Genomic DNA, 22842 nt, shown 5'->3' on the forward strand with positions numbered 1-22842 from the left:
AAGAACAACATCAAGTGCGTGCTAAATAGTAGTTTGTCCAGCTGCTATTTAGGCGCCGACTTGGTGGCTGGCACAGTGGAGCCCTTCTCAGGTTCCTCTTCTCCGTAGTTCCTCTCTGGCCCCGCTGTGTCGTGTGCTCATAACCGGCGGCTGACCTGTGCTATGCAGCAACACCACTAGCCTACATGCCCACGTCCACACGTATAGCCAAAGCCGTTTGAGCATTCATACGTCGCCCCAAAATGCCCATCGGTAGTTTTGCCTCCCATGGAGATGTTCTCACTTTCGGGCTTATTATTAGTCAACTTTCCGTAACGGGTGTCAGAGCCTGAAGTGGAGAAGTGACTAAGGATGGATATGGATTTTTAAAAAATTAATTTCGGCTTATTCTGCTGTTTGGCAGAATATGATTCCGATAACCGATTCATTGGCCAATTATTTTTGAAATCTGTAATCAATAAAATAAGCAGGAATTACACGCCAATGTTTTTAATGATTCACAATACTATTTAACTTTATGACAGAGAGAAAATTCTGCCAAAATGATTTTTTTTTCTCACGTATAAATGTCATGATCTTTGTCTTATGTTGTATTGTGTAAAAATCGAAAGTATGCCAAAATCCTGCGTCCTTAATCGGTTGACATTCTGGAATTCGACTTGTTAACTTTTAGCTCAGGGGTGTCTAAATCGGGTCCTCGTGATCCCCAAACTAGCCTTTTTGACATGTTTATGTGTTGGAGGAGGGGAAAGATGTCAAACATGCTGGTTTGGGGCTCACGAGAATCGGATTTGGGCACTCCTGCTCTCGTGCTTCACTCGTCGTACTTGGGGATGTCAACTTGTGCACAGTTTTTTCAGCGGGGTTGACGCATCGTAGCTTGATTTTGCCAATACATTTGGAGGACACCTTTGGCAGACTAGCGTGACAAATTCATGTGACTAGCGCGACAAAACTGTGCACTGGTTGACGGCTCTGTCTTCCTCGTACCGCTAGTGACATAATATTGCACTAGTCCGCTGCGTCACTCGTAGGGTGCAGACGTCAACTCATGCTCAACCGGCTTTCCGCAGTTAGACACGTGGAGGACACCCACCCTTGATGATACGTCACAAAATATGAAGACTTTTTTTTTAAATTTGTGTACTAATCTGCCCCCCCCCCTCAAAAATTTCTCGTCATTGTTCCTCCCCAGACGCCCTGAATCGCTGCATTCTCCAAGCAGACGAGCCAAGCGGTTAGCACCCCGACATCCTCTGTAGTGTCTTTTGTCCGTCAGCTCAAGTCTCGACGTGGTTCCAGTTTGTGGACGTGAATGTCTCAGTGGGCGCCACGACGCGTTTCTTTCCTTTTCCTTCATCTTCGTCTCTGATGATTCCCCTCTCCTTCCCTTTCGTCATTCTTTTTCCAGCCTTTGACGTGTCGGGCTCCGTCTGGACTCTTCGGGGTACCCGGCCGCCTTTTGGCAAATGAGCAGCGTGCCAAAATCTTCCACGCGTCACCTCAAAAATGCTCACAAAAGGCGGCCCCGTTCACGCTGACGCCAGACGGGCCCCTCGTGGCGCTCCAAAGGGATTTCCAAATCCTCTCGTCTCTCCTGTTTTACAATTTCAATGAGATTATTTTTTTTTTTCAAGTCCCTGTTCAAACAACTTGGAATGGGCAAACTGGTCAATTCCCATTCAGTCTTATGTCCAAGTATGACATGAGACCCCCTGGCAGTTTTACCACACTGGCATGAAAACAGGAGTTCAGATCATTTTGAGGTTCTACCAAGGTCAAACGCTGCAAACACAGAAATGATGCAAAACCAAAAACACGCAAACGCATAAAACAAATGCAGAAGGGAAACGCTTCAAAGACACAAAACCCCAGAAGGAGCTGCAAATTCACTGCCCAAAATGGGAAGAGTTATTTTCCTTTTTTTAAACACACCACGTTGTTTTCCAGTGCAGCGGTGCCTCGTTCCTTCACAAAAAAAAACCCAAAAAACATTAAAATCATCTTTCCCCATTGATATGAATGGGAAAGCTGTTCCATATGTTCCAGCATCCAAACCCCCCCCCCCCCCCCCCAAAAAAAAACCCCACATAAAATTCTGAAAAATAGCACTGGTGTTAATATCTGATCTTATGAAAACATAATAACATAATCAAATTGACTATTGATGATGCAACAACACTTTGTATGTTAAAGTTCTAATAGTTTTGGATGTTTCATTATAGTTAGGTTTTATTTTGTTCCGACTTAATTTGCAAAAGGCAGGTTTGTTCATTTTTATTATTTTTCTTAATGCTTTATTTTGGTTTCTAATAAGCATTTATTTTAATATGTGGAGTATTTGTGGAGTTCAATTTTTTTTTAAATGTCATCAAGTAATGTGTGATCAAATGAAGTAAACTACAATTCTCAAAACCCTTCAGCCTTCTTTTTCTGTATGGCCTGACGGTAACACCAAAATAAATCCATTAAAAATAAATCCCAAAAGCTCACGTATGAAAAAAAAAATGAACAAAGATAATAACAAAGGACATTTTTGCGGTAAATATAGTTAGTTGTGCTCAGTTTTATAAACCTCAAATGTAGAGTCAGTTATGTTTTTGTTTTAAGCACTCTTGTTTCTATGTTATATCGTTAACAGAAATGTTTTTTTCATCAAGGAAAATGTTCTTCTGTTGTGGGGAGTGAATTTGCGGCATTTTGTTCTCTCCCGACAGTTTAACTTTCGTCATTTTACTTTTTGTTGAGTTTTTGCTTGTGCTTTGTTTCTGTGGTTGCTGCCTTTCTCTGTTGTATTTGTTATCTGTCTTAAGGTGTTTTTGCTTTTCTGGCACATTTGGCCTTGTCAGCCACCGTAGTCCCATGCCATTTAAGTACTTTTTGGAATGGGGGGTAAGCAACTAATTGATGTCTCTATAGTTAATCTCAGAAATGTGCTCAAATGCCCAACCTTAGAAATAACTAGCTCCCTCTCAAGGTCCCCAGTTATTATTTTTTTAACAAGTGCAAAAAAAAAATAAATTCCAAGGGTATGTGTATCTATGAAGTCACACGGTACTTGATACACCCATATGTTTTGTTTTGTTTTTTGTTTTTGGCAAGCTTTTCACCATAACGACACGTGTACCTCCCAGTGGCAAAGACTAAATTGCATCACTGGTAAACAAAACAAATATCAATTTTTTTTTCTCCTCCGCTTTATCCTCACGAGGGTCGCGGGCGTACGGCAGGCTCTCTCAGCCTATCTTCGGGCAGTAGGCGGGGGACACCCTCAACTGGTTGCCAGACAATTGCAGAGACGAACAACCATCCGCGCTCACAATCACACCTAGAGACATTTTGGCGTTCCCAATCAAACTGCCATGCATGTTTTGGGAATGTGGGAGGTAACCGGAGTACCCGGACAAAACCCAAGCAGACACTGGGAGAATATGCAAACTCCACACAGGAAGGCCAGAGCCGAAATCGAACCCTGCACCAATGCACTGTGAGGCAGGCGTGCTAACCAGTCGCCCACCGTGTGTGTGTGTCTCTCTCTTTCTCGACGTATTTTCGGTCGGACAGGGTCATTAAATAAGTTTTAAGTTCCGTAAAAAACAACGAGAACCGGCATTAAATTAGATTTTCTGCTAAATGCAGAAACCCTGTACTGTATTAGTGGTGTTTATCGAAGAGTCGCCTGTGTTATACTGCCCTCAGGTGGCCAAGACGTGTAGAATTTGTAGCCAATCTTTTTTTTTTTTTGCCACCGGTAAGTACCCTGGCGTTGATTGTGAACAAACACGATGAAAAGGTCAATAGCAAACGGTCCAATCTGTGTCGGTGGCCTGATATCACTACGCTGTTGGGATGTTCTTCGGCATTCTCTCTACGGAAGTCACAGCCGACTATGCTTTTTTTCCCCCTCTTTCTCTCGCTCTCTCCCTCCCCTGCAGCCATCAAGGGCTTCTCGCCCCAGCACAAGATCACCAGCTTCGAGGAGGCCAAGGGCCTGGACCGCATCAACGAGAGGATGCCGCCGCGGCGGGACGCGCTGCCCTCCGACGCCAGTCTCAACTCCCTCAACAAGGCGCTGTCCTCGGAGACTAACGGCACAGACGGCAAAGGGAGCACCAGCGGTGGCGGCGGCATCCAGTAGAGGGCGCGAGCGGGAAGAGGTCGGCAGGGGACGCGGAGGTGGGGCGGGGCCGGGGAGGGGCAGGCATGTATGGGTCACACCGGGGAGGGAGGGACGGGATACCATGTCACTTGCTAGTCTTTGGATATGCCTTGGAATTGTTCGTCAAATCTTTTAAGTTATTGCTAACAGCGGCGGGACGCGCCCGTACGCGCGCAGTATGTGACGGAGAGACGCGTAAGAATGGCTTTCTTTCTTTTCTTATCCACTCGGGAGTCCCTTGATCATTTACCTTCTTACTAACTATTGTACGTTTACAAAAACACAGCACTAAAAAAAAAAAGGACAGAACATGAGATGCCGTTTTTAAAGATGTAAGGGTGTACAAACTAAGTGAGAATTATTTATTGATTTTTTTTTGCTCCTCTTATAAAATAGCTATGAATGAATTAGGCAGTCTTAAAAAGAATGTTGTGGAAATGCCAAATATTGGAACGTTTTATCGTTATGTACATATGACGCTTACCTCAGGTTCTTTTGGTGTGTGCTTTGACCTGATTTTTTTTCTTCTTCCGTTTTATGGCTAAACAACTCAATGAATACCTATTTTCTTGAGTGTCATAACTGGAATTTACATTTACTTATCATTTGCTAATATGTTCATTTGTTTGTCTCTCTTTTCGGAAGGGAAGATTAGATTTATTCAGGCTTGCTGGAAGTGAGTGTTCATTTTCTCTTTTTAAGTATTACGAACAAAGTAAGAATAGACGGCCTATATTGTGTAAAAAGAAAAAAAAAGAATAAAGTGTCTGCCTATGCATGTTTTATAAAAAGTCAAAGAACTGAAGAAGAAACTGGGAAATCTAAATATTTGAACTATATTGCTCTTTAGTGAACTTGTACTGGAAACATTTACCTGCATATTTTCAACGAACACCACGATGCGCTATGCCTTCTTTTTTTTTTCCAAGACGACGGCAACTCCTGTTTTTAAGCAGCGCTTGTACGTGCACACAGTCCAATTAAGCATGTTTGACAATTATTGTGAGGTGTGTGGTTACAATGTGGAGCTCAAAAATGCATGATTAGCCATTGGTGTCATAATAACAGGTTTCAAATTTTTAAAAACCCCAAAAAAATAAAATGGCTTTTGTTCAGTTTTGTAAATGTGCCACAGAAATTGTCATTTGGTCCTTCTCCCCCTAATGATTCCCATTATTATTTGGAACTCTGCTTTGTTATATCAGTTACAGGTTTGATACTGCTCAGTACTTTAAACAAAACGATGTTGATCTTTTTTAAGAAACTGCTTAAGTGCCCAAGTAATTCACTACACAACATGAAGCCTTGCTTTTTGTAATTTAACTTTGAAACTGTTGGCAGATGAGGCATGCACTTGCAACTATGAAAAATTAGTATTTTATATAACTGTTCAATAAAAATGTGCATGAATTTCAACTCAAACAATCCAGTTTGACTTGTTTTGCATCGACTACACCCCCGCCCACACACACACACACCTTTTTTTTTTTAACTCAATGTCCGATAATTGCTCAAGGGCCTTTCCACGGAAGAGACGTTTTAACGTGCGCTCCACGAGGGGGCGCTCCGACAACAAAGGCATTTGATCTTATTTACGACTCACGTTTGCGAGCGCGCAGCCAGACGGAGAGTCCCAGTGAAGTGGACTTTTGTCGTCAGTTGAAAGTCATTTGACGCCCGTTGCGCAGAGAGCGACCGGGAGGACTTCAAACCCATCACATGTGAGTCCGTGTTCGGAGGGAGGGATGAGGAAGACGAGGAGGAGGACTTGACGAACGAGAGCGGGAGGCGAAAGGGAGGGAAGAGGAAAGTAGCGTTGGCTTAGGATGGGGGAGGGGAAAGGAGGCCTGGGGAGTGACGAGGCAACAGAAACATGGATGGAGGACGAGGGTGGAAGAGGCCTCGTGGAGAATGAACGTGTGCGTGTCTGCAAGTATGAAGCTATGCGCATACTTGAGAGGGTGTGTGTGTGTGGGGGGGGGGGGGGTTACAATGGGATGGACAGAGGTGACTCCTCACCTCTGTGAAGGGTGGATGTGCATGCATGGGCAACCATTTTTGATCATACAATCTGCAGTCAGGGTTTCATGAAATATAATTCCCGCATATGCAGGCCAATTACTCATAATCTACCAGGAATAAATTTGAGTAAAAAGCAACCTTTTGCTGGTCTTAATTTATTAGATAATTCAATTTCCTTTGCTGTTACTTTTTTGTACTGTCATAGTCAACTTCTATCTCATGCACTAATTTGCAAGTGAACAGCCATACAGATTGGCACTGATGTCTGCATATTAATTCTTCATAATTTCAAATACTGTATTGTTTTCTACTCATGTTTGTTTCTGGTTGTAATCTGAGTTACGAGGCCGTGTGCGTGTGTGTGTGTGTGTGGTGTGTGTGTGTGCGTGTGTTTGTGTGCGTGTGTGTGCAAGATTGTGCATTTTATTTCATGAAACCATGAATGTGAATGGTATGGTAAACAATGACTTCTCGGCCATGTTATGTTGTCATAGGGCGATGAAAATGATGACCCGAATTGTCATTGGCGGCAAATAAAATAAAAAAAATAAATGCATACATACATATGTACATATAATAATACTTTAGAATTTGCGTTCCTTTTTTAAAACGTGCAGTTCCTATGAATCCCTTGAGATAGACCAAAAGGGCCTGAGAATAGTGCATGATCTCCATCCATGTGAAAATGGCAGAAAAATTACACATCTCGAAAGTGCGCGTGTGAGCGCGCGCGTGCATGTGTGTACCCGTGAATATGCACGTGATCCACCAAGGCCTGTTTTCGTGCGTGTTTTCCAGCCTCAGGTGTGAGACAACATACCACAGGCAGCAAGGAACCACTAATTGGAATTCGGCGTAAAATATAAAACAGTTTATTCTTCTCGCTGCCTCTCAAAGGGAAACACTTATGACCCCCGCCACACACACACACGCACCCACACACGCGTGCGCGCACCCACACACGCACACGTACACGCACGGTGCAAGTCTGGACAGCCTGCCTCAGCACAGAGATGCACACTTGACGCATCCCTCCGCGGGCAGACCGGCAAGTAGTCCCCAATTGTTGGTTTTGTTTGTCCGCAAAATAGTGTTCAACACGTATTTCTGCGTTTCTACAAACCTGAAGACAAATCACATTTAAGCCGAATGTGTGACCATTGGTGACTTTTATACAAACCACTGCTTCCTCACTCCAAACGGCGAAGCTGGAGCCTGGGAGAGGCACCGGGCGGCGGACGAGCACCTCGCAATTCCGAGGGAGCTGTGCGGCTCGCCGGCTGCTTGCATTTGTGCTCCACGCCGCCGTTTCACTTCATTGTATTCAATTGGAAGAATTAAAGCGTCATTTGGGCAATAAGTCTTTATTTTGACACGTCCGAGGATATTGGCAAAGGCACCGTGAAAGGCAGAGTGGCATATGTAAGTTGGGGCTCGGCAGAGGATCGAGGCACGCAGGTACAACGCGACTGTTAATGTTGACTCGCAAGTCGGAGTAAACGTTACTAATGTAACGTGGAGGTGCTGCTAGCCTCGGCGAGCTAAGTGGCTAACGCTAGCATCCCAACTATGGATACCCACACACCGCACTTGCAAGGAGGATCTCGGCCACACTTTGGAAACAAATATTTTCTTTTTATGAGTCGACGTAACACGACGAAACGGAAGTGAATTTAGTTTTTATGTTAGGGAAAAAACGACTTTTTAATTACTTCAACGAGAGTCGGTCGCTGACTGGGCGACGTTGAGCGTGTTGAAAACAAAAGGGACGCACTTGTGTTTGTCACATTAACGATAAACAAAGAGGAGATTTTATTGTTAAAATACTAGGGCTGAATTTGTTCGTCGGTCGCGTTCTCGGCACCCGAAATAATAAGTACATCTGGCGTTATTGCGGTGTAAAGAAGACAAAGTGTTTATTTTAACATAAATGCATTTTAAACATCGGTCAAAACCTTGACAGCTTGTCTCATGGCAGCTCTTTCCAAATAACTATTTTTAAAATCGTGTCTCTATCGTTGTGTTTGAGGCTACCATCGGGTATGACCGAGGCTACCGCAGTAATTCTTCTCCCTTTGGTGCTCATTTAAAAAATATTCCAAGTTGTCTGGACATTCGCGATTTCCCCTCAGCCGTAAACGTCGACTTAAACGTCGTAAATGTTAATTTTGAAGTATTACTCGGGTCGTCGGGACAGCTGTTGCAGTTGGGGAGGGGGTGGTTGGAGGGGGCATTATGAGGGACAAAGACCCCCTTAGAGAGCCTCGTATTGTTCTTAACACTTTTTGAAGTGGTCGCAAGCTCGAACAAGTCTATTTATTTATTTATTTAGCCTGCTAAATTTAAGTTGTTTGGATACGTGTGTCCTCACGTGACCGATGAGGAGAAAGGCTGCTTGACAGCATAACAAGGCCCCTGTGCATTGTGCACTTTTTTCCAGTCTTGGCGTGTTTCAGGACCATGTCACGGGGCTGCTAATCCAAAGAAAATGATCAAGACTGTCTGTCTGTTCTCCAACTTTCCACACCAAGTATCTCCTAAAAAAATATATATATATTGTCCAAGCTACCTCTGTAACATGCACATTTTAAACTACAGTTGTGCTTAAAGGTACAGTGTGTTTAATTCAGTGTCATCTAGTGGTGAACTCATAGAATGCAACGATTTTAGGTAAATGCAGGCGCACTCGTTGCCTGAGGGAGACCATACATTTCGCAAGCCTACCACCAATTCCTTTAGTAGAGGTGCATGAAAAATCTCATCTCAAACGACTTCTAGTATTCCCTCAAGTGACGGACTAAGTGCATGGCATTTGTCACACATCATCATGTTGAGGAATTACATTAGCTAAGTTTGTCTCCTTCTAATATCCGTAACAGAAACATGGCAGCCTGCTGTAGGGGAGGCTCATCCTATGTAATCTAATTCACGATTACTTCACCTGCAATTATATTTTTAAAAAATTATGTTGATGTGATTGAACAAATGTTTTCATATTATTCTAATTAATAGTCAGTTTTTGAAATAATGACCAGTTAAAACTCGACAAATCTTTTCACGGTGTCCTTTTTAATAGGAGGTGGGATACCTTTTAACAGGGGTGGGCAATTATTTTCCCAGGGGGGCCAAATGAGAAGCAGAAAATATTGTGGAGGGCCGGGCCAAAAGTTAGAAATAGAAATAGAAAATAAAGAAGATAGCACAATGTCTTTGTATGCCAGTAATAATGTAACATTCTCCTCCACTATCACACTCGGCAACGGTTCTCTTCAAGGATGTGTACAGAGCCCCCTGTTGTTCACGCTCTACACATTTGACTGCTCTCCGACTCTTATTAGCGGTCCAGTTTGCGGAAAGTTTAACATGCTAACAATCAAACCATTCTAGGAAATGTTCATTTACTCGAGCCACAAGCAATTCACGCTGAGCATGGAAATTGCCAGAATCGGACTGAGTAAGAATCGCTTCCTTTTTTTTCAAAGTCTCGTAGATTTGAGTCTTTCCGACTCCAGGCGTCTCCTGAATGTTTCGTACTTTGTTACCCGCTTCGTTTAATCAGATACATATCACTTTCCCTTCCATGGTCATTACTCTCTCCCTCTTTCTTCGTCTTCCCCTCCCTCCCTGTGCTCTGCAACTTGAATTAACTGGTGTTGAAATATCTGTCATTACAAGTCCAAACGAAATGAATGCAATCAAACCTTAATTGTGCACCAATCTTCGGCGGGCCGGATTAAAAAGACCAACGGGCCGGCCCGCGGGCCGTAGGTTGCCCACCCTTGCCTTTTAACAACCATTCAAAGAATAAGCACAAATGTACTTTAAAGCTAAACCAAAGTATGTTAATGCAAGCTGGATATGTTCAGGGTCTGCGCCGGTGTCTCACAAAGCCATGCCCTCGGTGATGGAGCGCTCCGGGGCCGGTGTCCTGTCCAGGAGCCGAGCCAAGACCGTAACCAACGGCAACAGCCAACCGCATTCCGAGGAGGAGAGCAGCGATGAGGAGCATGCTCATGGTGCACAAACACATACACACATGCACGCAAAGTGACGACTTCTAAATAAAACACAGCGACACCTTTCACACGTCATCTTTGACAGTGTTGCATGGGGAATATAGCGTGCCACTTTTAACACAAATCATGTACACTAAGCATAACTATAAACCTTATCAGCATACACAGGGCCACTCAAAAGTTTGGAAACATGTTCAAATGCGTTTCTCTTTTTATTTATTTATTTTCATCACATTGTAAATGAATACTAAAGATATCCAGATTGTGCAGCAACGGGTAAATAATCATTTACTCAACTTGAGTTGCAAATGACACTCAAAAAGATTTTAAATACTTCCCAGTTGGCACCTTTTGCTTCGATTGCAGCTCTGCACACTCTTGGCATTCTTTCAATCACTTTGAAATGGTTCTTCAATGGTCTTGAACTTGACTTCACTTATTCGGCACCTTACAAAGACATGTCGGTCGACCAGAACCAAAAATCTCACATTTGGACTCGTCAGACCCAAGGACAGCTTGCCACTGACCTAATTGTCCATAATTTGTGTTCCGTAGCCGTTTCCAAATTTTTGTGGTACTATACATACACACAAATGCAAACACCTTTAGAGTTGAGATTACCGGTAATCGATCGGGCCCTAAAAACGACTGTGAGCTTTTTAAGCCACTTAGAACAGAACGTGAGTTCATTAGAACGTGATTAAAAATCATCTGGACTGCTGTTGAATGTACAGTAACTTTTTTTTTTAAAGAAATGATGAGTCGCTAAATGCCATGCGTGGCAATCCTGTCCGTCCCGCTCGGCTGCTTGTTGAATGGCGGCCATGTCGTTGACCACGCCCACATCCTTTTTCTCTCTCGTTCCTCGACAGACAGCATGATTCGAGTGGGAGGAGACTACCAGGCCCAGATCCCGGAGTTCAAACCAGGTAAAAAAAAAAAAGAAAGAAAGAAATGATAACACCCAGTCATACTTCTCCAGCTTCTTGTGTCACTCGACGTGCCAGATTATTAGTTGTCAAGGAGGCCAATATTAACCAATATTCATTTGTGGTAGAAGGCAAAATATTGGTGGAAAAAGAGAAATAAAACCAAGTCCAACACTAATGCCCGTCGTTGCATTTTTAAAATGTTTTTCGATAATGTAATTTTTGTTAAAGCAACAAAAAAACGTGTGGCTGTTTTATTTATTTTATTGATTTATTTTTGGGTAGGGCGAAAATGGATTCAGAGCATTTCAATGAGGAGATTTGATAACGTGCCCGGTGAAATTGAGTCAACATACCTCTGCAGTCATGAAACTGACAACGTCGTGACTGTGTGGCACGTAAATTGCCGAACCTGTTTGACCAGGTTTTTTTTTTTTTCCCCCAATGAATCTTGAAATTTGCTTGCAATTTCAGACAGCCCGGCCCGTTACAATGAGAAGGACCAGAGGAGCATGTTGGTCTGGTGTCCCAACACTCAGCTGTCGGATGCAATGTGTACGCACTCGCTCTTTTCGCCCTATCGCTAACACTTTGGTGAGTATTTGCCCCGTGTCTCCATTGCTGATTGTGTTGTCCCATGCAGTGGACGAATACATCCTGATGGCCAAAGAGAAACATGGCTACAACATGGAGCAGGTAGAGTAGACCCAACAGTGGTGTCACTTCTGTCTCCGCGACTGCGCCGGCAGCCTTTGAGCGTAACGTGCGAACGCTGCCGGCAGGCGCTGGGAATGCTGCTGTGGCACAAGCACGACGTGGAGCGCTCGCTGGCCGACCTGGCCAACTTCACGCCGTTCCCCGACGAGTGGACGGTGGAGGATAAAGTGCTGTTCGAACAGGCCTTCAGCTTCCACGGGAAGAGCTTCCACCGCATACAGCAGATGGTGAGACGCCGTCGTGTTTGACAGCCCACAGCCCAATACATCAAACGTATTTGACTTTGGTGTTTTTAGCTTCCGGACAAGCTGATATCCAGTTTGGTGAAGTACTACTACAGCTGGAAGAAGACAAGAACCAGAACCTCCGTCATGGACCGCCAGGCCAGGAGGCTGGTCAGCAAGAGGGAGAAAGATGACAGGTGAGAAGAAACAACTCTTTTCATTCGGAGGGGGGGAAAAAAAAGCATACGGAAGAATAAAACAATTTTTTTTCCAATGTAGCAATGACGAGCTGGAGGAAGGAGATCCCGGCAGCGACTGTGACTTTGAGCTTGATGCCAAAAAGGAGGTGAGCATCGGAGGGGAGGACCCTCACAGCACGATGCAAATGCGTCACTATGTGTGCACAGGCGGCCAAGCAGAACTCCAATAGCGCCGCCTCAGACAAGGTCACCCCCGGTCGCTCCGGCCCCATCAAGAAGGAAAACATCGGCGCGCAGTACCGCCACCACCCGCTTCGAGCGCGGCGCCGGCCGCCCAAGGGGATGCACCTGGAGCAGGCCGACATCACGTCCCTGTCCGCTTCGCACGACTCGGGCGTGCTGACGATAAGGCAGCTGGACACGCAGCTGGTGTCGCTCAAACGACAGGTGACAGGCGTCCCGTGTCGCAGTCCATCTGCGTGCGTGTGCCCATTAAACACCATCATGACTTCCTCTTTCAGGTCCAAAGTATTAAACAGAGCAACAGTAGTTTGAAACTGAGTCTGAATGAAGGTGTCGACACTTTAAGGCCCACTGAGGTATATTCCTTTTTTTTTTTTTACCTCCTACTGAGAGGTTGTCACCATTTCCGTCTGAAGTGACGGGCTCCTCTTTTGCAGCCCACCCCCAAGATGAACGCTCGATGGACGACAGAGGAGCAGCTGCTTGCGGTGCAAGGTGAGGGAACAGGGTGTGCGTGTTGACCAGCCTCGGAGAGAGAAAAAAAAATACACTCCACAATAAATTATATTTAAAAAAAAAAAGAAAAAGACAACTAACCTAAGGGCAATATAGTTACCCTGAAAAACTATTCTGATTACTCACCTTTCCCCGTTGAAATGAATGGTTAAGTCATTCATTAATCCAGTGGAATGAATGGAAATGATGGTTAGCATTCCAGCCCCGCAGGTTTGTTTGTTTTTTTTAATAAGGAAACTTTACACTCTATCATAAGTTTGTCACATGATCTTCTTCAATGTACATACATTAAATAGACGGTTCTGAAAACCTGGACTCACCCATTTTTAATATGCTTATATTTATATTTTATATTTATGTGTATACATTTTGTCTTCTACTTTCTTCCTTTCATAATTTTTCTGCTTTAAATTGGGAATTTCTCCATTGTGAGACAAATAAAGGTTTTCTTATCTTGTCTTATTCTGGTGTGTGCCAGTTGGCCACCTGAGGTCAGTATAAACGACACCGATATACTGTGCTGGTCACTCAGGTCCTCTGGATTACTTCTTCGGAAGAATCATTCTTCACAGAGGATAAATAGTATATGCAAAAGAGTATTATCTGAACAAACACCACCACGTCGACGCTGTAAGCCTGCCTGCCTACGAGTTTCCTGTTGTATGTTAGCATCAAGTACAAAGACATTGGAAGGGTCAAGGTCATCTTTATTGTCAAATATGCTTACGTATGACATGCAGCATAGATGAAATTTCTTCCTCTCAATCCTCAGTGCAAATATGCATGCAAACATGCTGTGCATTAAACACACACAGCTAAGAAGATAGCAGCTACACTTTATACAGTGTGGCTGCTATAGACATCATATGTCATCTGAACAGTATAAACAATATAGACGATACAAACAGCATTATGCTCGCCTCGATGCGCAACACAGTGAAAATAAGGAACACGAAGAACACTGATTTGCCGGGGCAGAGAGAGAAGCCGCTGCAGGTAGCCGCGCCGCCATCGCAATGTCTGTGTAAGTAAAAATAAAGGCGGTCAGTGGAATTTCACTCTTGAAGTGTCAATTCCCATTTTGCAGCAATCCGTCGTTACGGCAAAGACTTCACCGCCATCGCCGAAGTGATTGGAAACAAGACGTCCGCTCAGGTGAGCCACCTCAGGACTTTTTCTTCGCCGCACAGCAGCGCTCACGGTCATTTGCTCTCGCACCGCCAGGTGAGCTCCTTCTTCGTGAGCTACCGCCGTAGGTTCAACCTGGACGAGGTGCTGAGGGAGTGGGCCGCCGAGCAGGTGGCCACCCGGGACCTCAGGCGGGGTGGCGAGGAGATGGTGACCGCCACGGAAGGGGGAGCGGAGGAAGACGAGGTGAGCAAGGGCCACGAATGGCAGCTTGAGTTAAAGCGTGCATTTCATACACAAGTTAACTCGATGTGCTTCACAGAATTAAAACTAAAATTCAATATTCAAAATCATTTATCAATAAAAGTGATGAAGACATCCGTGTGCACCATCACAGCTTAATGCTTCTGCACCTTGTTTGCTTTGACCTCTGGGCTTCACTTATTGACCCGAGTCAAAGTAATCAAGCTGTACATCTTGTAAGCTGAAGTACAAAAATCCATTGTCGTTTCCTCCCGCTGCTTCTCAAGGTCAAGATGGAGGACTCTCCTCCAGATGCAGCCGGGAGCTCCTCGCCCCACTCATCGAGCCACAACCCTTCGTCCCTGTCCCAGCCACCCCCGTTGCTGCGCCCGGCGCCACCCTCTGCACCGCCCAGCCTCCTGCGCCAGCCCCCGCCGCTGCAGACCCGCCCGTTGCAGAACCGGGCCCCTCACAACCACCCGCCGCCGCCCCTCATCCGGCCCGCAGTCACCTCATCCGGAAGCTCCAGCCTGCGGGCTTCTCCTCCCAGCTCCTCGCCCTCGGCAGCCATGCAGATGCCGCCGTCGCTGGTGGGGATCAAGGTGGAGCAGGCCAACTCGCACTAGGAGACGGAGCACACGAGGGTTGCGAAACGGTGCAACATTTCTGGGAAATTCAAACGAAAAGTTATCTTGGAAATATGCCAATTTGGAAACCTTCCGTGGGAATTGAGAATCCCCGTGAAGAGCCAACCTTCGCTTTTGGAAATTCCTGTTTCATCCCCATTTGTTCCAATGGAAACTTTCCCAGTTGGGCAATTTGCAACCCTCGTTCCACCCAAAATGTTTTCACGGCGTCTAGTGAGCACTGTGGTCCAAAATGTCAGCTCTTAAGTGTTTTTGTATTCTAGCTGCACTGTCACACCTACCTCCAGACCACTGCTATTCCAAACACACACACACACACACACACATTCAATAGCTCAAAACTCCAAACACTACCTAAGCCCCTACAGTTTGAACAGCTTTTCTTTGCATTACAACTGGAACCCTCAGAGGATAAAGCAGGTACAATATTGACCAGTTTTGAATAGCTGAGGTGAAAATTTCAGGATGGGATGATGGGGATAAAGAGTAATTGAAGTTTCTCTCCCTCTTCTCGCAGCCATGTCCTACTGGAGTGAAGTGTTTTTTGGGTTTTGTTTTGTTTTTTTAAACTAGATTTAAGATTATCTCTTTGGTAGATAATAGTTTAGGTGTTTATTATTATTGACAAAGCACTAAGGAGCCTTTGGTGTGTGACTTGAGTTGTGAGTCCTCTTGCCCCCATCTCCTACAACTTATTCAGCCAAAGTCAGTTCTCGCTTTAAAAGCACAAGGGGGGAGAAAAAAAAAGACTTTGACTTTATTATGACAGCTGCTAATTATGTTTTGATACAGGAACGTTATCCAAATTGTTGCAGTGAATCTGGTGTTTTTTAATAGGTAGCATGTCTAAGTGTAAAGCTACTGGGATCACAAGTCACTTCTATTCACGTTTGGCTTTCAAGCCGACTTGCCTTTTGATTCCTTTGAGGTTCACTCTCATTTTCATGCAAAAAAAAAAGGCTAATGCATCCTGTATGTGGAAAATTGTTAGACGTTTCCATTTGGTTTTTTTCTAGAATAAAGAATTGGCCACAGTTTAGTTTTATATAGTAATTATTATTATATCAGTTTGTTGCATGCATGTGCAGTAGAAGTGCACATTGAGTCGAGAGAGGAACTCGAGACATAAGAGATCCACTTGAACCAGGTGTAATTATTGTCATTTCAGATAATGACAAGCCTTGATCGCACAAGTGCAGAAGTGTGCGACGACTTCGGGGTGGATTTCGTTCTTCTTTGGAGAGTGGTCTCAAAAGATGTATTTGGTGAAAAGGAGACAATGCAAATGCACGAATTGTCGTGGGCTCTTTTGTTTATTTATGTGTTTATTATGTTTTTTTTAATTGATGATTTGATTTTCACGTTTTAACGCTGAATTGTACGGCGGCATTGCCGTTATGTTATTACATGTGTCAAATTGAAAGGATTAGGTGAAGGTGTTCAAGACTTGGAATTTAACAATGTCATGGTTGTGTTGTATGGTTTTGACCATTACATAATTTTGTGACGAGAATTTGCCGCCTTCTTGGCTAGTACGATGAAACAAAATGTCCCGATTGTTAGTTGCTTCGCTAACATTTCTCATACATATCAGTTTCCCCCAAATAAAGGACTGAGAAAGCAGTCAGAAGAAAAGTCTCTGCGAGAAATAGCTGAATCTTCAATGTGGATCTCACAACTGTTCAGTAAATACTTGCTGAAATTAAAACGAAAACTGGTGGACTAGTTGTTCTAGAAGCCGTTAAATACAGTATTTAATTTTAATGGTTTATTTACGATACATTGGGAGCTATGAACACTGCTTAAAATATTCGAAAAATGCATCAATTAGTTGCTTGAATATATCTTAGTAAGTATTCATAATCATCACGTTAAAAGTGATTATTTGTGTCTCAAATACGAGACTCTGCCCCATCCAATATGACGGATGCGCTGACGTATCCCAACAACGGGCCAACCCGCTCGATGAGGTGCTATATACAGTGTTTATGGATTAGTTAATGTATGTGTGTGTATTTCGTAGTTGAATTAACGCTTAAAACAAGATTTTAATACAAACAAAAAATTATTGACTTGGTGAGCAGGACCTGTATGACGTCATTCTGCTTCCGCTAGCTTTTAGCCTCCCGGCGTTGTCGTGTCGGAGTTCCCACGGTTCTTCTGGGTTTCACCGTCAGAATGGAGGTAAACACGGCGTCATCCAACTTTTACAGGCTTAGGTGCTCCATTCCGGGCCACGAAATGGACGTTCGGGGGCTCGCGGGTGCTGTTTTCCCGGAAGGAGCGTTCGTTTCTGTGTCCAGGGACCGGACCGGAAGGATCTGGGTCCCAAACTCAAGGTAGCTAGCGTTAGCCTGCTAGCCTATAAATCATCATATAAAGTGACTTTGTTGCCTTAAACGTTCATAAACCCCTCACGGGGGATAACCAAATAAAGCGCTATTCATCTTGCTTTTGTAAAGTGCTGACATTTATTTTCTAATGCTTTTGTGAACGCGCTTTTCAAATTAGCTTTGTCATTCATTCAGTTGGAGCACTTATTGTCTTGCACATACAATTTACTCTGTACGTATTTACTTTGTATTGAATGAATCCCGTTGAGCAAAAGGCACGTTTCCCTAATATTGCAAAGTCGCGATCCATTTTTGTTGAAGGTAAAGCTTTTAAAAAAGTCATATATATCCACACACACACACACACACTGTACTTACCTGTTTCTGAATTAACAATAAAATGAATAAAGTAAAATTAAACCTTACGCGTTCCGTTATTTAGATAAGATATCAAAAAAAATCCCAATTGAAATTAACTGAAATTGTATTAATCTGTTCTAACAACACCCCCCCCCCCCCCCCCCCCCCAAAATGGCTGTGAGCACAAACACTTTTCGTTGTCTGCGATAAAGAGGCTGTGTACACTTGTGCAGCCACCTCATCTCAGTTTTTAATTTTTACTTCCCCTGTTGAAAATATATATTTTCAAAAGGTCACTTGAATTGTACTGGTCAAAAAAAATGATGGAACCTGTTTTGAAATTATTTATACTGGTCTCGTTTTTTTTTTTTTTTTAATGTCAGAAACACATTGCTTTTAAGCGACCTCCTGACCATGCTCCTTGCAAGTGTTTTCATTCCTTACTTGCGTGTTGACTGTTTCTCCCGTTCCATTAACCGTTGAAGGCACATTTCTCCTTCCAAATGACATATAAATTCACTCTGTGTTTCCTCTTTGTTGACAGCTCCGACAACGGTTTCACGGAGATGCAATGTATGTCGGGCCACTCGAATTTTGTATCATGCGTATGCATCATTGCACCGAGCGAAATGTACCCCCGAGGACTCATTGCCACTGGGGGGAACGACAATAACATTTGCGTATTCACACTGGACCAACCACAGCCCTTGTACACTCTTAAAGGTCACAAAAACACAGGTGAGCATGACTATTTGACTATTTTTCATTCGACCTGAGTTAACCGTGAAAATCTCTATCCTGATTCGGGAGTAGGTAATGAGAGCTTAGTCCCCAATCCCTCTATCGGGGCGTCGTATATTGAGGAAATAGGGAATCAAATATAATATTTGCCATCATATGTACTGTGTCATCTTTACAACGTTGTATGTCCACAGTTTGTACTCTGTCCTCGGGGAAGTTCGGAACACTTTTGAGTGGCTCTTGGGACACCACGGCCAAAGTGTGGCTCAGTGAAAAGTGCATGATGACGCTGCAGGACCATTCTGCAGCGGTGTGGGCAGTGGCCATGTTGCCTGAGCAAGGACTCATGCTGTCCGGATCGGCAGACAAAAGCATCAAGCTTTGGAAAGCAGGACGATGTGAGAAGACATTTACAGGTAGCTTACGCAAACATCAATTCATTCCCGCCTAGTCAAGTCATGGTTTTATCGATGGCATCGGTCATGGCTCCAGGACCTTTGAAAAACAGTTTGTGGAGATGATGTAACCACAGTCGTTTGTAGTATTGGCTTTATAACCTAGTCACCCAGCGGTCATTCATCATCAAGAGAATAACTTTTTGTCCCGATTTAGGTCACGAGGATTGCGTACGGGGACTCGTGGTGATCAGCAGCACTGAGTTCTTCTCCTGCAGCAATGACACCAGCATCAGGAGGTGGCTGGTGACAGGCGAATGCACGCAGGTGTACCACGGCCACACTAACTACATCTACAGTATTGCCGTCTTCCCAAATAGTCAAGGTTTGTCGGCTTCAAATTGGATTTTAAACAGTGCAGTAAAGTCACCATCCCGCTACAATTTTTGCTACAACGTGCCAGGCAGCACGGAGCTCTACTGGATAAAGTTTGCATGTGTTGCTGCTCCACATGTGTCAAGTTGATCGTTTCCATAACAGCTATGCTAATTTTGAGTAGCCCATCCATTAGGTTTTGCATTATGTATTAGCATTAAGCTAGTGGACTTGCATTAAATTGATATGGATTGGTGAAACAGTTTGGTGTTTCAATATACAAGATTTAATTCTGTATCCCAAAAACCATGTCCACTGTCATCCAACGTTTTCCCACCCCTGCTGAATTTTTGTGTTCCTCGCGCTAGATTTTGTGAGCACAGGAGAGGACCGAACTGTGCGAATATGGAGGGGTGGAGAATGTACGCAGACTATCCGCCTGCCTGCTCAGTCTGTGTGGTGCTGCTGCATCCTACCAAATGGCGATATTGCTGTAGGAGCCAGGTAACTCGTTCAAGACTTTTTTTTTTCTTTTTCTTTATCCTTTGGCTAACCATCTGTCCTGCCACAGCGACGGCATCATCCGAGTGTTTACGGAGGCCGAGGACCGCGTGGCAAGCGCTCAGGACCTACAGGCCTTTGAGAACGAGCTCTCGAATGCTACCATCGACCCCAAGACGGGAGACCTCGGAGACATCAAAGTCGAAGACCTTCCTGGACCGGAACACCTCAATGAGCCTGGTAGTGTTTTTTGTTTTGTTTTGGTTTTTTTGACTTTTTATTGAAATGTAAGCTATTTCAGTTTCCAAATACAATTTTCATCTGGCATTGATTTTTTTCCAGAAATATCAATCTGGCCAAATTGTCTGCATTTTTGCTTTCCCAGGGAATCGCGATGGACAGACGAGACTGATTAAAGATGGGCAGAAAGTGGAAGCTTACCAGTGGAGTGTCACTGACAGTCGCTGGGTGAAAATTGGAGATGTGGTCGGTGGCTCAAACCAGCAGATCTCCAAAAGTGTCATGTATGAAGGAAAGGTGAGGTCGCGTGTTTGCTGGGAACAAATTTACACCCTGTTAAACGCATTCGAACATGAATTCCTTTTTTTTTTTTTTTTTTTGTAAACACTGAGCATGAATGGAAAAGCAACAGAACTTTTTTATTGATGCATTTATTTTAATTGCTGTGAAATAAGGACGAATTATTTCGAAAATTCTAATTGTGACCCCCGCCCAATATTCTTATATTGCGATTTAATATGAGATTTTTTTTTCAAAAGTCCTCCTCCCTTGTAATATAATCAACACAAGCAATAAAATATTATGTTTGATAAATGCATGGATGTATAAGTAAATTCAACGACAGCGTGCTGTCAAATTGAACTCGATTCATTTTTCGGCTTTACTCTCCAAATTTAAAAACGGGTCCAATTTGTCTGGAAGAGTCAGTATTCAGACTTTATTCTCAGACGATTCACGTCGTGCACCCCCCCCCTCTACAGGAGTACGATTACGTCTTCACGATTGACGTGAATGAGGGCGGGCCATCCATGAAGCTGCCTTACAACGTGTCGGAGGACCCCTGGCTGACGGCGCACAACTTTTTGCAGAAGAACGACCTCAGCCCCATGTTTCTGGACCAGGTTGCTAATTTTATCATTGAAAACACCAAAGGACACGTGCTGGGACCCGCACAACCCGCCGGTGGTGACCCATTCACTGGTGAGGAAGACCGTTTTCTCCGTCAAAAGACGTTTTTGCGCATGTCGCGTACGAGGTGTGGCAGAAAAATTCCAGGACTGCCCTCATACTGTTGTATTACAGGCACCTGCCTTGTTCTTGCGTCAAACTGTTGTTCTTTGTCGGCCCGGCAGGGGGAGCGCGGTATATCCCAGGGTCCGCGGACGGAAGACCAAATTTTGGAGGCGATCCCTTCACAGGTACAGTATTTGGCTTCAAAACGGAGAGGTTCGGTTCCCTTCTGACAATGGCCTTTTGTACGTCTCCTAGGCTCTGGTCGCTACATCCCCGGCTCCGGCCGTGACGCAGTTGCTCCTGAAGGCGTGGCCGATCCCTTCACAGGTCTGCCTCCACCAACCCAATGTGGATACCAAGAGCCAAAACCTAAAGGAGGATTTTGATTTTTTTTTTTTAAATTTATTTGGCAGGTGGAGGCGCTTATTCCTCAGCAGCACTAAGACCGAAAAGCACCAACATTTACTTCCCAAAGACTGATGGCGTTACCTTTGAGCAAGCCAATATTTCACAAATTGTTGGTGAGCATATTTGGTTACCGATGAAAACTTGGCGTTCTGTTTGTGTCAAGTCTGTATTTTTGTTCCTTTCTTGACCAGGCAAGCTGAGAGAGCTGAACGCAGGAGCCCCGCAGGAACACAAGCTCTCTGAAGACTTCCTGGAAAGTCTGGAGAGGCTGCTGGCGTCCGTCTGCGGGCCTAATGAGTGCCCGCCAACTATTCAACAGATCAACCTCCTCTGGAAGGCCTCGCACTGGCCTGAAGGTACGCTGTCCACATTCAATTTCAGAAATGTCAGATCTGTTTTGGGATGAGGAGGATAAATACAAAGTTATGAAAAATTTTGCTCATCTGTGTGGATTTTGTGAAGTATTTCCAGTCTAGGTAGTATTATAAAATGGATAGTGCATTGTTCACCAGAAGGCCCACAAGCCCAAACTTTCTGTGAGTGGTGAAAATTTTGAGGACAAGCTGAAAATAATTAGCGTTTCTTGTCTTACTCGCTAGATATTGTATTTCCAGTCCTGGACATTCTAAGGCTGGCTGTGCGCCACCCGCAGGTCAATGAGAGCCTGTGCGGTGAGGCGGAGGGCGTCCAGCTGTGCAACCACCTCCTGAGCCTGATGAGGCCCGAGGGCCGCGCAGCCAATCAGATGCTGGCGCTGCGGATCCTGTGCAACTGCTTCAGCAGCAGCCACGGCCAAGCGCTCCTCATGGCCCAGCGTGAAGCCGTCCTGTCGCGGGCGGCCGACTTGGCCGCCGTCTGTAATAAAAACATCCACATTGCTCTGGCCACTCTGGTGCTGAACTACGCCGGCTGCCTGCACAACCAACCCGATCTGGAGGCCAAAGCCCAATGCCTGTCCGTGGCCAGCCGAGCTCTGGAGACCGTTCAGGACAAGGAAGCTGTGTTTCGGCTGCTGGTCGCGCTGGGAACCACCGTGGCCTCCGACCAAACGGCCCAGGACTTGGCCCGCTCCCTGGGGGTCAACGCACAAATTTCCCGGTACTCATCCGTATCCAATCCCTCCAAGCTCGGCGAGTGTTGTCAACTGGTTTTAAAAGAACTGCAATGACAATCTTATGGAAGATTCATTCCTGACGACGACGATGAGCTTTTTTTGCTGATCGCTGTTTGGTGGAAACATTGACCTGTATGTTTGACAATAAATAAAAGGACACCTTCCAGCTTTTGCATTCTACATATTCATTTGCATAAATCGCTTTCACTTGCCTTTGAATGAACGCAGCAATTGGTGCATTAATCATGTGAAAAGATGAGGGAATCTCAGGAAGGAGACACTCCGCTCTGGTCATCGTTGATATTTATACCGTGTGT

At 44.6% G+C, this 22842-nt stretch overlaps 3 protein-coding genes across 7 annotated transcripts in view; all 3 read left to right on the top strand.

Annotated features, from left to right (window-relative positions):
- LOC147209349 (protein phosphatase 3 catalytic subunit alpha) overlaps window positions 1-5575 on the top strand; it is a 54021-nt gene extending 48446 nt beyond the window's left edge. For 2 of the 5 annotated variants that reach the window (XM_086105170.1, XM_086105171.1), the window contains one exon: window positions 3936-5575. In XM_086105170.1, the coding sequence (XP_085961296.1) occupies window positions 3936-4138 (203 nt within the window). In that variant the 3' untranslated portion in view covers window positions 4139-5575. Of the gene's footprint in view, window positions 1-1195; window positions 1238-3935 lie in introns of all 5 variants that reach the window. The other 3 variants (XR_015100218.1, XM_086105169.1, XR_015100217.1) reach the window with 3 other exon arrangements.
- Window positions 5576-7612: 2037 nt separating this feature from the next.
- On the top strand, window positions 7613-16769 carry rcor2 (REST corepressor 2). Its single transcript, XM_086105172.1, has 14 exons — window positions 7613-9635; window positions 10048-10197; window positions 11070-11126; window positions 11601-11681; window positions 11770-11822; window positions 11909-12070; window positions 12140-12264; window positions 12347-12413; window positions 12475-12714; window positions 12789-12866; window positions 12948-13005; window positions 14114-14181; window positions 14251-14400; window positions 14685-16769. Exons 1-14 carry the CDS (start codon window positions 9572-9574, stop codon window positions 15021-15023), a joined length of 1692 nt encoding a protein of 563 aa, XP_085961298.1. The 5' UTR covers window positions 7613-9571; the 3' UTR covers window positions 15024-16769.
- A 385-nt stretch (window positions 16770-17154) lies between these two features.
- Window positions 17155-22691, top strand: plaa (phospholipase A2-activating protein). The gene is made up of 13 exons (XM_086105173.1): window positions 17155-17383; window positions 18282-18475; window positions 18673-18894; window positions 19091-19258; window positions 19617-19752; window positions 19820-19989; window positions 20135-20286; window positions 20751-20970; window positions 21123-21188; window positions 21259-21330; window positions 21417-21524; window positions 21603-21767; window positions 22011-22691. The coding sequence occupies exons 1-13, from the start codon at window positions 17223-17225 to the stop codon at window positions 22577-22579; spliced, it is 2403 nt and encodes an 800-aa protein (XP_085961299.1). The 5' UTR covers window positions 17155-17222; the 3' UTR covers window positions 22580-22691.
- The last annotated feature ends 151 nt before the right edge of the window (window positions 22692-22842 follow it).

The sequence above is a fragment of the Hippocampus guttulatus genome, chromosome 2 (assembly GCF_054856545.1).
Source record: "Hippocampus guttulatus isolate MCC_2025c chromosome 2, RoL_Hgut_1.0, whole genome shotgun sequence".
Classification (NCBI taxonomy): Eukaryota; Metazoa; Chordata; class Actinopteri; order Syngnathiformes; family Syngnathidae; genus Hippocampus; species Hippocampus guttulatus.

Bases quoted from the DNA above. Each gene is read 5' to 3' on its own strand.
- rcor2 (XM_086105172.1), top strand. From the start codon at position 9,572: ATGTTCATTTACTCGAGCCACAAGCAATTCACGCTGAGCATGGAAATT. The intron at 11,127-11,600 runs GTAAAAAAAAAA...TTGCAATTTCAG, and splicing joins GATCCCGGAGTTCAAACCAG to ACAGCCCGGCCCGTTACAAT. The intron at 12,265-12,346 runs GTGAGAAGAAAC...TTTCCAATGTAG, and splicing joins AAGAGGGAGAAAGATGACAG to CAATGACGAGCTGGAGGAAG.
- plaa (XM_086105173.1), top strand. From the start codon at position 17,223: ATGGAGGTAAACACGGCGTCATCCAACTTTTACAGGCTTAGGTGCTCC. The intron at 20,971-21,122 runs GTGAGGAAGACC...TCGGCCCGGCAG, and splicing joins CGGTGGTGACCCATTCACTG to GGGGAGCGCGGTATATCCCA. The intron at 21,331-21,416 runs GTCTGCCTCCAC...TTTATTTGGCAG, and splicing joins CGTGGCCGATCCCTTCACAG to GTGGAGGCGCTTATTCCTCA.